At 49.2% G+C, this 14,768-nt stretch overlaps 1 protein-coding gene and 1 long non-coding RNA gene across 6 annotated transcripts in view; one reads left to right on the top strand and one right to left on the bottom strand.

Moving 5' to 3' along the window:
• LOC147360717 (uncharacterized) lies at positions 1-11,751 on the bottom strand. Of its 2 annotated transcripts, XR_015139386.1 has the most exons (3): positions 11,546-11,751; positions 11,167-11,211; positions 1-402 (listed from the first exon to the last, which is right to left on the bottom strand). It is a non-coding gene; the product is annotated as an uncharacterized LOC147360717 (long non-coding RNA). The 2 variants fall into 2 exon arrangements; XR_015139385.1 differs by lacking the exons at positions 11,167-11,211; positions 11,546-11,751 and adding an exon at positions 940-1,113.
• LRRN4 (leucine rich repeat neuronal 4) overlaps positions 11,200-14,768 on the top strand; it is a 17,753-nt gene continuing 14,184 nt past the window's right edge. For 2 of the 4 annotated variants that reach the window (XM_086333416.1, XM_086333418.1), the window contains exons 1-3: positions 11,200-11,282; positions 12,377-13,043; positions 14,112-14,316. In XM_086333416.1, coding sequence (XP_086189542.1) covers positions 12,386-13,043; positions 14,112-14,316 — 863 coding nt within the window. In that variant the 5' untranslated portion in view covers positions 11,200-11,282; positions 12,377-12,385. Of the gene's footprint in view, positions 11,283-12,039; positions 13,044-14,111; positions 14,317-14,768 lie in introns of those variants that run through there. The other 2 variants (XM_086333415.1, XM_086333417.1) reach the window with 1 other exon arrangement.

Raw genomic sequence — 14,768 nt, forward strand, 5'->3', positions numbered from 1 at the left:
TTTAATGGGTTCAGAGTTTTTATTGAGATGATGAAGGTTTTTAAGCCAAAGATAGTGGTGATGTTATACAACACTGTGAATGTATTTAATGCTACTGGTTTGTAAACTTAATGAATAGTTAAATTGATAAATTTTAAATTATGTAAAATTTGCCACAATAAAAAAAATAACATACATGTATTCTCTCAGAATTCTTGAGGTGAGAATACTGAAGTCAGATTCACTGAGCCAAAATCAAAGTGTCAGCTGGACCATGCTCCTCCAGAGCAATTAGAAGAGGATCCATTCCCTTGCCTTTTCCAGCCTCTAAAGCTGCATTCCTCAAGCCAGCAGTGGAGCATCCTTCTTCAGTCTCCACTTTGCCTTCTTCTTCACAGCAAAATCTCTCTCTGCCTCCATCTTCTGAATAGATAAATAAAAACACCTGTGATTACATTCAGTGCCCATCCACATAACCCAGAATAATCTCATCTTCAAGATTCATTACCTTAACCACACTTGCAAAGTTCCTTTTGCTATGTAAAGTAACATCTATAGGTTCCAGGGATTAAGACTGGATATCTTTGAGGGCAATTATTCAGCCTACCATTCCTCATTTTCAATCCACTAACAAATTCTGTGGATTCTACTTCATACATATCAAATATCTACCCTTGCCTCCACTTTTATTATCAACATTCTCAAGCCAGTATCATCACCCTACTAATGTAACTCCTTAGCTTTGTTCCAGGAAGGGGGACCCCTTCTAGGGCTCAAGACTAGACTTTTATCCAAGGAGACATACATGCTGACAAAGCTAGAGACTTTATTGGAAAGGGGAGCCCAGGCGGAAAGCAGCAGAGTAATGGAACCCAAGAGAACTGCTCTGCCACCTGGCTCAGTCTCAGGTTTTATGGTGATAGGGTTAGTTTCCAGGTTGTCTCTGACCAATCATCTTACTTGGCCCATAGTCTGACTCGGGGTCCTTCCTAGTAGTGTGCACATCTCTCAGCAAAGATGGATTCTGGCAACAAGGATTCTGGGAGATTGGTCATCTTCTCCCTCCTTTTGGCCCCTCCTGAATTCTACTGGTTAGTCTTCCAGTGGCAGCACCAAGCTCCTTATTGGGACCTCCTGTTCTGAGACAATTCAAGCAAGCAGTTATCATTGTAACCCTAACCCTGGCCATAGACAGCATTTTGGTCAACAGTTCCCTAGCAACTTTGCCCTTGCCTACAACAAAGCAAAGACAGTGACCTTTCAACACACCAAGCAGGCCATGTGCAATTTATTTGCAACATACTGTCCCTGCCTTCCTCTCCCTCCCCTACATTCCTACCGACACAAAGATCTACTTTCTGTGACTCAGACCCAGCAGGCCCTTTCCTGAAGGCTTTTCCCTGGAACATTATTCCTGTGGCTCTTGGCATGACAGCTCCCTCTCATCCTTGGGTCTCAGTTCAAATGAAGCAACCCCTCTTGATGTCCATCTCCACTCCCCTCCATGATTCCTTTACATTGTAAAGGAATGTAACAGTCACTAGCCTGTTTATTTCCTTTACAGCTCTTATTGCAATCTGTAATTACCTTATCTATGAATTTGCATGTCTTCTATACTCCCCAATAGGATGAAAGTTTCCAAAAGAAGAGACTATATTTGTTCCAGCATTTTGTTTTTTGTTTTTTTTTCAAAGTGTGATAGGACATAGCCAGGAAGATGAGAAATTGAAGCCATCATCTAGGGGTTATATAGTTCTCCATTAAACCCATTAACATGCAGGATCCTCATTTGCTTCACAATGGTGCTTTTACCAGATTCTCCAGCACCTAACAGTGACTCCACACCATCATAAATGTGTCGGTCTACTGCTTGGGTTGACTCTTGTTTATAAAACCTCCTCTGCTTGCCCTCCAAGCACAGGTGATTCGTGGGAAACCGCCAGCTGGCTCGGAGAGGTCAGCTACGAGGCGCACAGGCAGGTGCGCACGCTCTTTGCAGCGGTCTCTGGCCCCGCGAGCACCCAGGGACGGGCTGTGGCGGCCAGGACTGGCGCACAGCCGTGAGGGGCACTGGCGCTGAGGTCCCGCGGCTCCAAATTGGCAGCAACGGGGTCTGTTCCAGCATTTTGAATAGTGGTTAGTGTAGAGCAGAAGCTCAGTGTGTTGAATGAATTAATGAACAAATACAATTGACATTGTAATCAAGGTCTGTATCAACCAAAATAGATAAAAACATGCTTCAGTAGTAACTAGCAACCTAAAACTACAAAGTTTATTTCTCACACTATATATGTCCAACCTCAAGAGATCTCTGGTCTTCCTAGGGGCCAGGCTAATGGAGCAGCCACCTCCCAAACAGTATCAACTGCAAGAGAGGAAGAGAGAACTCCTTCAAAGTTCTCACTATAGCAGTTAACGACAGAGGATGAGATGGTTGGATGGTATCACCAGCTCAACGGACATGGGTTTGGGTGGACTCCAGGAGTTGGTGATGGACAGGGAGGCCTGGCATGCTGCGGTTCATGGGGTCGCCAAGAGTTGGCCACAACTAAGAGACTGAACTGAATTGATAACAGTTAAATGCATTGCCTAGAAGTGACACACATTGCTTCCTGTTACAACCCACCGACTGGAACAAAACACGGAAACATGGTCCCACTCAACCACAAAGGGCCAGGAGTAAAATCTTACCAAGTGGCCAGAGGGAGAGAATCTGAAATATGTGGCTAATAACATTAACGGCTACCACAGTGCCTTTTACAAAATGGGCCAAGAAACCTTCCAATCTCTCTCCCTACAAGCCTCCTCCCTGGCTCTTGCAATCCTCCTGCCATACTAGGTTGCCCCCCCTCAAAACACCAAGCCTTGTCAAAACTCCATTTCTTTGTACATACTGGGCCCTCTGCCTGGGATGTTCTTCAGAGTCAACCGCTATAGCCCATCATATGACTATACCATGATTTATGTATCTATTCTCCAATTTTGTGTGTGTATATCATAACAAACTGTGGAAAATTCATCAAGAGATGGAAATACCAGACCACCTTACCTGCCTCCTGAGAAGTCTGTATGCAGGTCAAGAAGCAACAGTTAGAACTGAACATGGAACAACAGACTGATTCCAAATCAAGAAAGGAGTACATCAAGGCTGCATATTGTCACCCTGCTTATTTAACTGTTATGCAGAGTACAATCATGCAAAATATCAGGCTGGATGAAGCACAAGCTGGAATCAAGATTGCCGGGAGAAATATCAATAACCTCAGATATGCAGATGACACCATCCTTATGGCAGAAAGCAAAGAAGAACTGAAGAGCCTCTTGATGAAAGTGAGAGAGAGAGTGAAAAAGTTGGCTTAAAACTCAACATTCAGAAAACTAAGATCATGGGATCCGGTCCTATCACTTCATGGCAAATAGAAGGGGAAACAATGGAAACAGTGGTAGACTTTATTTTGGGGGGTTCCAAAATCACTGCAGATGGTGACTGCAGCCATGAAATTAAAAGAAGCTTGCTCCTTGGAAGAAAAGCTATGATCAACCTAAACAGCATATTAAAAAACAGAGACATTACTTTGCCAACAAAGGTCTGTCTAGTCAAAACTATGGTTTACCCAGTAGTTCTGTATGGATGTGAGAGTTGGACTATAAAGAAAGCTGAGCGCTAAAGAATCGATGCTTTTGAACTGTGGTGTTGGAGAAGACTCTTGAGAGTCCCTTGGACTGCAAGGAGATCCAACCAGTCCATCCTAGAGGAAATCAGTCCTGAATATTCATTGGAAGGACTGATGCTGAGGCTGAAACTCCAATACTTTGGCCACCTGATGTGAAGAACTGACTCATTGGAAAAGACTCTGTTGCTGGGAAAGAATGAAGGTGGGAGGAGAAGGGGACAACAGAGGATGAGATGGTTGGATGGCATCACCAATTCAATGGACATGAGTTTGAGCAAGCTCCGGGAGTTGGTAATGGACAGGGAAGGCTGGTGTGCGGCAGTCACAAACAGCTGGACCTGACTGAGCGACTGAAATGAACTGAACATTCTTATTTGTATCATTTGGTCTATTTTCAGTTCAGGGCTTTTGAATAAAGCTGTTATATACATTCTTTTGGTGGATATATACACTCATTTCTCTTTAATATTAACCCAAGATTAACTGCTGAGTCACCAGTAGATGTACACTTGACATTCACAGATCGATAGTGCCAGTTTTCCAAAATAGCTGTACCACCTTACACTCTCATCTGCAGGGTTCTAGCTGCTCCTTATCTTCCCCACAACTTGGTACCATCAATCTTTTTCGTTTTGGCCATCCTGGTGGGTGCCTACTAGTATCTCATTGTAGCTTAAATTTGTGTTTCCACGGTGACTAATGACATTGAGCACACACTCATATACTTATTGGATGACATGCATTACTTCAGTCCACAAAATGGTACTGAACATCCACATTGCATGTGTATGTGGCTATAGCAATGGGAATAAATAACACTCAGGCTCCATGAAATCCTATATCATTGCCTTGTTTGTGCAACTTGAACATTGTTGCTTCAGAAAGAATTTTATTCAACATATTAAAAATCTAAATAAATATACAGGCAAACCCTGACAGTCCTTCTATGGAAAATCCTAAATTAGGAAATATAACTGATCAGAAACAGAAGGAGATGCAGTTAATAAACCCTTATTCATTCAGGAAATATTTCTTAAGCATACATGTGTGCAGGTACTGCCAGACCCTGAAAACAGCAAGGAACAGGCTGGACACCTCCAGAGCTAGCAGAACTTTCAGTTCAGCCCTTTGTGACGGGAAGGTGCACTCACACTATGCAGGACTGTATTCTGTCCTCTGCCCTTTCTAGTCTGGGAACTGCGTGAGGACAGAGTCCCATGTCCTGTTCATCTCTGAGTCACCATTTTATATCCTGAGCACCTCAGGCAAATGCTGCCATCTTCTGAGGACTGTTTTTGTTGTAGTTCAGTCACTAAGTCATGTCTGACTCTTTGCGACCCCATGGACTGCAGTGCACCAGGCTTCCCTGTCCTTCACTATCTCAAACATGTGTTGAATTGCAAAGCCTGAACCAATTAATTTACTTAAAAATATGAGACAGGATCTTCCCTGGTGACCCTGGTAAAGAATCCTCCTGCCAATGCAAGGGACATGGGTTTGATCCCTGATCCCAGAAGATCCCACATGCCATAGAGCAACTAATCCTGTGTACACAACTATCGAGCACGTGCTCTAGAGCTTGGGAGCCACCACTGAGCCCATATGCCCTAGAACTTGTGCTCTGCAACAAGAGAAACCACTGCAATAAGAAGCCTGTGCACTGTAATAAAGAGTAGCCCCTGCGACTAGAGGAAGCCTGTGCAGCAACAAAGACCCAGCACAACCAAAAGTAAATAAATAAATAAAATTCAGCATTGGGAGTAGAAAGAAAATATATGAGACAAGTAGAAGCTTAAGGATGCAGACCTTGTACCCAATCAAAGATTAGCACTGTTATGATGCAAACCCAGTATCCTGTCCCACTTTAAAGAACTTTTTATTTGTGTACTGCCTCTGAAAAGTGAAAAAAGTGAAAATGTTAGTCACTCAGTCATGTCCAACTCTTTGCAATCTCATGGACTGTAGCCTGTCAGGCTCTTCTATCCATGGAATTCTCCAGGCAAGAATACTGGAGTGGGTAACCATTCCCTTCTCCAGGGGATCTTCCTGACCCAGGGATCGAACCCAGGTCTCCCGTATTGCAGGCAGATTCTTTACCACCTGAATTACCAGGGAAGCTCATGCCTCTGAGATGTGGTAAATTCCAGAATGTGTTTTATAAAAACAGCCTAGGGACTTCCCTGGTGGTCCAGTGGTTAAGAATTCACCTTGCAATGCAGAGGACACAGGTTCAATCCCTGATGGGGAACCTAACATCATACATGCCTTGGAGCAACCAAGCCCACACACCACAACTAGAGTCTATGCGCTGCAATGAACATCCCATGTGCTGCAACAAAGACCCTAGTGCAGACAAATAAATTAACTTAAAAAACAAACAGCCTATTTACTACCTTATCCCACTTACTACAGCCGCATACAAAATAAAGTGGCAGATTAGAGTCTCACTTTTTAATTTTTTCTCTTCCACTACAAATTTTAACAGGATCTCAAGTGGTAAATTTTTTTCTCATTCTAAGCATCCTACAAATCCTTATGTTAAAATTTCACTGTCACTGACTGATGTGTCAATAGAAAAATAAACACGAGTCTCAACCCATTACTATTTCATTCTGTCAAGTTCAGATCGGCTGCATGAGCGGAGCCCCCACCTCTGTTCTGCATACCATTCCGTGAGAGCTGCTGCCTGGAGACTTGACAACCTGGTACCATCTCCTCCCACAATCACCCTCCCATTCCTCCAGCTTATCTCTGATGTCAGAGAAGAATGAGCCTCAAACTTGTACATTCCAACTCCAGCCCTTGGGGGAAGAACCCTCGGCACAGACATTTGGCATCTGGAGGCAGGATGGGGCAGCTGGCTGCCCAGTCACCCATCACATAAGCCAGGCCCCCACACTCCACCCAGGCTGGCAGAACCATTCACAGAGCTAGACAGGGTCCCTTTGGAAAGCACCAAATCTGAGTCTCTGGGGCAGCCCCATATAGTCTCGGGGTATTTATCTCTGGGGTACTGGGAATGGTATCAGGACCACAGGGGTCAGCACCCCTAGAAACTCCGCCAGTCACCTGACGAGAGTGTTCCATCAGTCACGCCTATGGAGAAAGGCCCACCATGCTAATGCCAGGGCAGATGAGACCTGGCTGGCTATGCAAACAAGCCCAGAGCCCAAAACAGAACAGTGAGAATTAGGTCAACCCTTCCTTCTCACTGGACTATTGGGACTCAACTATGTGACCCCAGACAAGCCAGTGTTCCTCAAAGGGGCTCAGTTCTCTCCCTCTAAAACGGACAGAGATGGGTGGAACCAGACAAGTCACATCTAAGGCCAAAGATCCATGACTCTGATTTCAATCTAAAACCAGAAAAAACGTGTAGCCAGGTGTGTAATTACTAATGTACTGTTTTTCTTCTGAAGGCTCTGGGTTTACTAACATCTAACCTTGTGATCTTCTTCCAAGAGAACTTTCCCCCAAATATCCCTAGTTGTACTGGGGAAAGGATTGGAAACTTCTTTGGGACTCAGTTCTCTCCTTCCATTCCCAACTCCACCACCTCCACCTGTACCCACCATGCCCACTTCAACCTTCACCTGAGCTCTTCTCAAGGCTGGGATGCTGGCAGACCAGGGATGTAAATCTCAGGCACTTGCATTTTTTTAAATATTATTTATTTGGCTGTGCTGGGTCTTAGTTGCAGCATGTGGGATCTTTTATTTGTAGCATGTGAACTCTTAATTTCAGTGTTTGAGATACAATCCCATGACCAGGGATTGAACCCTGGGCCCCTGCATTGTGAGTGCAGAGTCTTAGCCACTAGACCACTAGGGAAGTCCCAAGCACTTGCATTTAACATTCGCTGTTTAGAGTCCTGCCCTATCCACTCCTGGGCCCCTTGGAGGGAATTCTAACTCATTTCTCATCCTGTGTGCCAGCCTATACCCTGGGCACCTGGGCTCAAAAGAAGAATGATGTGTCCCATACTCAGGGCGTTGACTCTTAAATTAGGGAGGCACCACATCAGTCCATGGGACAGCAGTTAACCCCAGGCCCACCTGGGAGAGAACACCAAGTGAAAGCCTGCCTGGGCAAAACCTTGAAGGTGCTAGGCAGATGCTGTCAATGCCCCCCCATCCCCATAGCCCTCCTTAGAATTCTCAGGACAAAGCAGACGTGCTGAGCAGTTAGAGCCATAGGAAGAACCCTTGAGCCAACAAGCAGCAGAGGCTGAGGGGGTAAACATCCCATCTCCCCGCCACGGGATGAAATAATCCCAAGGCAGCTGGACACAGGCTCCCAGGAGGGCTGAGTGAACTGCTTGTAGTTAACACAGCTGTAGTACCTGCCCTTCCGGGTCTCACTTCCTTACTCCCTCTCCATGCCTCTCAGGATGGTCTCTGGAGTAAACTACCTGCATGCAAGTCCTTACCTAAAGGCCAACTTCTGAGGGAAGCCACGGAGGTCTGGAAGAGTGAGCTGGATTGGAGAGTAAGGTGCTCCTAAGGAGGGCACCCAGACAGAAAGCCCACTTGGGAACACCCCCTGGGCGGGGGAGGGGGGGGGGGGTGGTGCAGCCTGACACACTTGTTGGCTCCAGGACTTTGTCATTGGACTTTAGCATCCTTGTCCAAAGAGGGCAAACACTTGAGTCATCTTTTCCAGAGGTGGTGCTGAGGGAGGAGAAGGGGCAGGAAAAGATGACCAGGGTCTTCCTGAGAGGTGCCCAGTGACTCTGCCCAGCCATCTGCCTCAGTCCTGAGACCACAAGGGCCCAGAAAGTCAGCTCTGTTTCTTTGGAGAATGATCTGCTCAACTATGAAAGGAAATACCCCATCTGTCCTGGCTTCTAGAGTGATATGGATCCAAGTATTTGGAAGAGTTTCTCTTGTGCTTACAAAGGATATTACAGTGTGAAATCCTGAAGCGTGTGGAAGGCAATATAAAGCAGTGGGTAAGCCAGACAGAAACTAATAGTGTGCTCCAAAGCCTAGAAAGCCTCTGAGAGCCTCAGTTTCCTTACCTGTAGCATGGGAAAAATCTTACCCAGTGAGGATTCAAAAAGATAACGCATATGGCATTGGGCTCTGAGTATAGTAAGTGCTCAATTTTAAAAGGCAGAGGGAGGGTCCAGGATGCTGGTAACAAGCAGAGTGCACCCACTGAGGCAAGGCCAACATACCACCCGGGTGAGACCCCTGAACAAATGCTGCCATGAAGGATCTGCCTCCAGACTCCCTGGTTTAAAGGCCCAACTGGACAGCCCACCAAGAGCATCTCTGCTTGAGTTGCTGCTGCTGCTGCTAAGTCACTTCAGTTGTGTCCGACTCTTAGCGATCCCATGGACTACAGCCTACCAGGCTCCTCCATCCATGGGATTTTCCAGGCAAGAGTACTGGAGAGGGTTGCCATTGCCTTCTCTGGTCTGCTTGGGTTGGGTATGACCAAAGCAACAGAGCAGTCAGAGGGCCGAGCTCAGACATCGGGCCCACCTCACTGGCCAGGCCCTTGCTGCCACTGGCGGGCCCCAGCAAGAGCAGGAATGAGAAGGTGGCTCAGAGGGCCTGGGGCTCCGGCAAGTGTCAGACAATGACCTCAGGGGGCTCCTCGAACAGGGCCTGTCCAGGCCTCTTGCCCCACTGGTGTCCAGAGGAGCAGGCCAGCATCACTCTCTGGAGTCCTCTTTATAGGCCTCCATGGACAGCCACTTCCTCCTCAGGGTCTCTGTTCCAATGGGCATGTTTCAGTGGATTCAGCTCCCTCTCATCTGGGCACCCCAGCCTGAACACCCCAAACCTCTGCTGCCCTCAAGTTGCTGGTCACCTTGAGAGCAGACCCAGCTGGTTATTCTCTGAAAGAAGATGAGGTTGTGGTTGACCTGCTGGGTGCTCTCTGGCACGAGAACCAAGCAAAGGCAGAGGTCAGGGCCTTACCTCAGGCTGCCCACTGACCCCCATGCCAGTCCTTTCACTCTTCCCATATTTCCCTGACCCCTCCTCCCTCTTGACCTCAGGTAATCTGTGACACAGCATTTCTACCTCTGGGGCCTGAGCCTCAGGCTCCTTGGATAGTGAATGCAATGCCCCAAACAGTGTTGCACAGAACAGGCATCTCCCTGCCCTCTCGTGTGGCTGATGGAGGTATATTTCTGAGCAGCAAGGCTCCGGGCTAGCATTTAACTGAAAGGATATTTTTGAGGCTTTAGGTAGAGAAGGCCTCAGAAGAGATGCCCAGGAATTTGCAATTATCTAATTAAACATGCCAATCCCCAGAGGTCCTGGAGTTCCTCAGGGCTGTTCAGATAAGGACTGACAGGAGGAAGAAGTTCTGGTCTCAGAAGTCTGTGTACACAATGCTGGGAATGATTAACCCCTGGCTGGGGGTGGGGGGGTGTGCAGATCAAAGACCCTAGATGAACAAACAGTCTTGGAATTCTGGAGAAGAAAGGCACTGACTGCTCTAAACAAATATGCTCGAAGGAACGCACACTTAACATCCCCACAGCTTCAGGAAGACCTGGGCTTGTGGTAACCAGGACTGATTACCCCAGCCATGAGGTGGGAATGATCTTTCTGTACTTCTGCCCTCTTTATTGTTTCCCACCCCTTATGAGAGACAAACATTCGTACTTTCATCAAACTGGGTCCCAGAGAAACGAAGCCATGGAGCTTCCCTGGTGGTTCAGTGGTAAAGAATCTGCCCGCCAATGCAGGAGACACAGGTTTGATCCCTGAGCCAGGAAGATCCCATATGCTGAGGAGCAACTAAGCCCCTGAGCCACAACTATTGAGCCTGTGGTCTAGAGCTCAGGAGTCGCAACTACGGAAGCCTGCGTGCCCTAGAGCCTGTGCTTAGTAACAAGAGAAGCCACCGCAATGAAGAGTAGCACCCACTTACCACAACTAGAGAAAAGCCCAACAACAAAGCCCCAGCACATCCAAAAATAAATTTAAAAAATTATTTTTTAAAAAAGGAAACAAAACCAGTCCTTCTCTATTTGCCCCATGCCTGCCCCTGCTCTCACATTCCTCTGAAGACGCCCCTCCTGCCGCTTTTTGTTTCCTGTGGACTGGGGTGCCTTCCTCTTCTGGAAAGGGGGCTTTCTCCTCATACCAGCTTACCATGCAGCCTCCAGGAAATGGGAACCACCTGGCAGGAGGATCAGATTCCTGGGAGGTGATGGGGCTGCCTCTGCCCCTCTGCAGCCATCAGCCCTCGGCGCTCATGTTGGCCCAGAAGAGCTGACTCCCTCCATCTCAGGCCCCAGAAAGGTGGTTGGCTTGGTGGCTAACTGGCTGGCATGGGGCCAGGTGAAGATGGGGGAGGCCTGAAAGGAGGTGCCATGCCTGGAAAGGGGCAGGGACTGGCCCAGGTCCAGAGTAGGAGGAGGAGACAGGCAGTGAGGGTGTTGGCTGAAGACCACAGTGTCTCAGTAGGGAAGGGGGGTTGTGGGAGCTGGGGTATCCGAGGCTCCCTGGTGGGTGGGGCCAGGGCCAGGGACATCTGGGAAACAGACCTCCTGAAATTCAAAGTTGAGCTGCTGGCCACTGGCTCCTGGAATCTACAAGACAAAATTGAAGACTGCAGACAGGGGCACCCAGGGCTGCCATACTCCGAAAGGACAGCTTCTGGGTGAGTATGACATACTGCTGGACACGTGGACTCCTAGACTCAGTTTCCAGGATTTTTCTCATTGCCTTGACCCGCAACTAGCAAGAGGAGGCCCTTTCCCTGGATCCAGGGTGGCTGCTCAGGGACTTAGCAGTCAACACACACAGCAGAGCAGAAACACACACCTGCAGAAATGCGGGGATGTCAAGCCAGGACCTCAAGGCCAGGACCTAGCTGGAAATAGCTTTGCCACTCCCACACCAGCCCACTGCTGCCTTACCTACCCCAATTTGATCTCCCAGCTGCCTGTGTAATCCTGATTACTCCAGAAACTCCACACTGAGCAGCTCTCGGCCATCCCTTGCTGGCAGGGCTGACTTCAGGAGTTTTTCTTGGGACCAACGTGGGATGAGAGAATGCTTGACTCCAGGTTCCCAAGCCCTACAACTGTCTGGAGGCTCCTTTCTTCCCTGAAGGCAACCCTGAGCCCTCCCATTAAAGAGATCCCAGAACTTCAAGTGTGACCTACAAACCAGATCAGAGGCAAACCAGACTCACCTGTGGCTGGGCAATTCTAAGGATAAAAAGTGGGATAACCAATGTCATTGAAACTAACAAAATCTCCCTCAAGTCCCATGTTTTTACCCCAGTGGAACTTCCTCCCTATGGAAGCCTCCCACTAAAGTGTTATTAATATATGTTTATGCAGCAACTTCTACGCACTTGGGGAGAGTTTACAAAAAAGCCACGTTCCCTTCTCTCCAGAAGCTCATGGGATGAAGACAAGCAAAGGGAGCTTACTGGGTTCAGAGACAGATGAGAGAGGCCTTCAGCAAAAGATTCCCTATGGGTGGTAATCCTTGAGTGAATTAGAGGGAAGGGAAAAGATTGGGGAAGGAAGGGCAGGTGCCCCGGTGTACATGCAGGAAATGATGGGGGAAGCAGGCAGGGGCAAAGTCACTCACTACACATCCCCGACGCAGGGATCAACCCCCGCCCTTCAGAGAACATCCAGGGCTAGGTTCTCCTGGGAAAGGGGCAGCGAGGTGGGGGCATTTGCCCCTTCTTGCGGGGGTTCCGCTGCATTTAATGGGCTGTCCCGCTGTTCTCTCCAGCCACTCGCCATGTGGTGGGCCCTGCTGCTGCTGCTGCCTTGCGCGATAGCGCCGCGACCCAGCCAGGCGGGGCCGCTCCAGAACAGCCTTGTTTTCCGGCTCACTCAGCAGGGCCCCTGGGGGAGCGGGGCCGGTAACTCCACGGTCTCGCCCTGCGAGTGGCTCCCAGTCGCGGGGGTCACGACCCTGACTTTCGTGAACCGTGGCCTAGAGCGCCTGCCCGGCTGCCTGCCGCGCGCGCTGCGCAGCCTCGACGGCAGCCACAACCTGCTGCGCGCCTTGAGCGCTCCGGAGTTGGGCCACCTGCCGCAGTTACAGGTGCTGACACTGCGCCACAACCGCATCACTGCGCTGGGTTGGGGCCCCGGAGCGCCCGCAGGGCTGCACTCCCTCGACCTCAGCTACAACCTGCTGGCCACCCTGCCGCCGTGCACCGGGCCCGCGCTGCCCGGTCTCCGCGCGCTGGCCCTGGCCGGGAACCCGCTGCGGGCGCTGCAGCCCGGGGCCTTCGCCTGTTTTCCCGAGCTGCGCCTGCTCAACCTGTCCTACACCAAGCTGGGCCGCGGTGACCACGAGGACATCGCCGACGCTACCTTCGCGGGGGTGGGCGGCGCGCCCCTGGCCGCCCTCCAGGTGCTGGATCTCAGTGGCACATTCCTCCCCCGCGGTGAGTGCCGGCGCGGAGTGTCTAAGCCTGCGGGGTGGACGATCCCGGGAGGGAGGGCTGTGAACTTCCTCGAGGGGCGCTGTCCGGGGCGTCTTCTTGCAGGAAGGCTCAAAGAGACCCCAGAGATTCCCTGAGCCTAGGGCACCCTGTTTGAAGCGCCTCACTGGTCTGCACTCCTTGAGTCCCAAGAGTTGGGGAGTATTACCTCCGCTCTGCTTGTGAGGAAACCAGGGCACAGAAAGGAGAATGGCTGGCCTGCAGCCTCCCAGCTCCTTAGCGGTGCCTCCACGTCTGAACTGTGGCGTTCTGGGTCCAGAGCCCACAGGTTTAACCCCTGTTCTGCTCCCCAGCAGAATGGAGAATGGGGAGTGGACGCAGTGCTTTGGGGCTGATGAATGGACAAACCTGGTATCAAACATTTTAACATGAAGCACTTGATGTTCAGAGGATGCTTTCATTGATTTCTATTAATACTTAGTTGGCTAAAATTCTTTCTGTGAATGTTAAATCCTTCAAACAAGACACAGAAGAGAGGTGGGAATACCTATTCTCCTGTACTTGGGTATTCTGACTCTGATTTACAAGGTTGGTTTTATTTAAAAACACTTCACATGTGATAATCACCTGCTCCACCACCAGAGAAGGGGCACGTTCTCCATTTACTAGGAGAGCGATGAAATGAGATTTCCGGCCTCCTCCTGCCCCCTCCTCCTCTGAGCCTCCTTCCTTATATTCCTCAAAGATTTCCCCTGCTCCTGGTAGCCATCACATTGAAGGCTGGGGCTTCTGTGTGGGGTTTAACAAGAGGGTGGGACAACAGCGTACTTGGAGGCAGCGTCCTAGAGTCAAGCCCAGCCTTGTTCCTTCCTTGTTGTGTGGCCGTTAGCCAGTCATCGTCCTTTGGGACCTCAGCTGTGCGTCTGAGATTCCTGAAGCTGCCTGCTGTCCCCATGCTCAGCAATGACCTTCACCACTCACCTTGTCACTCTCATTGTTTCCTTAATGCTGTGCCAGCCTCATGCGTTCATGCCTTCCAGGATAGTGGGCAGTGTCCCATCTGTATTTCAGTTCGGTCGGGATGGATCAGAAACCTGCCACGGCTCACGTCGCTCTACCTGAGGAAGATGCCAAGGCTGAGGAGCCTAGAGGGGGACATTTTCAAGATGACCCCTGACCTGCAGCATTTGGATTGTCAACATTCGCCAGCACTTAGCTCTGTCCATACATATATCTTTCAAGACACGCCTCACCTACGAGTCCTTCATTTCCAGAAGTAAGTGTTTCTAAAACACATGACTGAATTTTGCCCATTATACTAAATTTAATAGTCATAACTATTTTATAGAATAAACTAGACCTTCCTTTCCCTCCCATTGCTCTTTCCTCGTTGGGGTCTTGTTCCTCCTTATGCTTTGGATGATATGGTGAGCACATCCCAGAGAGTCCATCCGGCCTAAAACCCAACCAACTCAGCGCTGTCCACAGTAATGTTAAAACTTCAAACTCTCACACGTGTCAAGTTTCCTTCAAGTCCAGGATGAGAAATTTCCAGTGGGAAGAGGGCATCAGGGTCTTTATTTCTCCATCCACCTGCTTCTCCATGTGTTTATGCAAATCAGCAGCCCCTTCCAGGGCTTGAGCAGCTCCTACTTGCACTGGGACCCAGGGGTGGTTCCCTCTGGGCCAGGGGTTATCCCAAGTCTCACCATATCCACCCTCCTTCCC

The sequence above is a fragment of the Bos grunniens genome, chromosome 13 (genome assembly GCF_055505025.1).
Source record: "Bos grunniens cultivar Pamir isolate PY7600 chromosome 13, Bosgru_T2T1.0, whole genome shotgun sequence".
Lineage (NCBI taxonomy): Eukaryota > Metazoa > Chordata > Mammalia > Artiodactyla > Bovidae > Bos > Bos grunniens.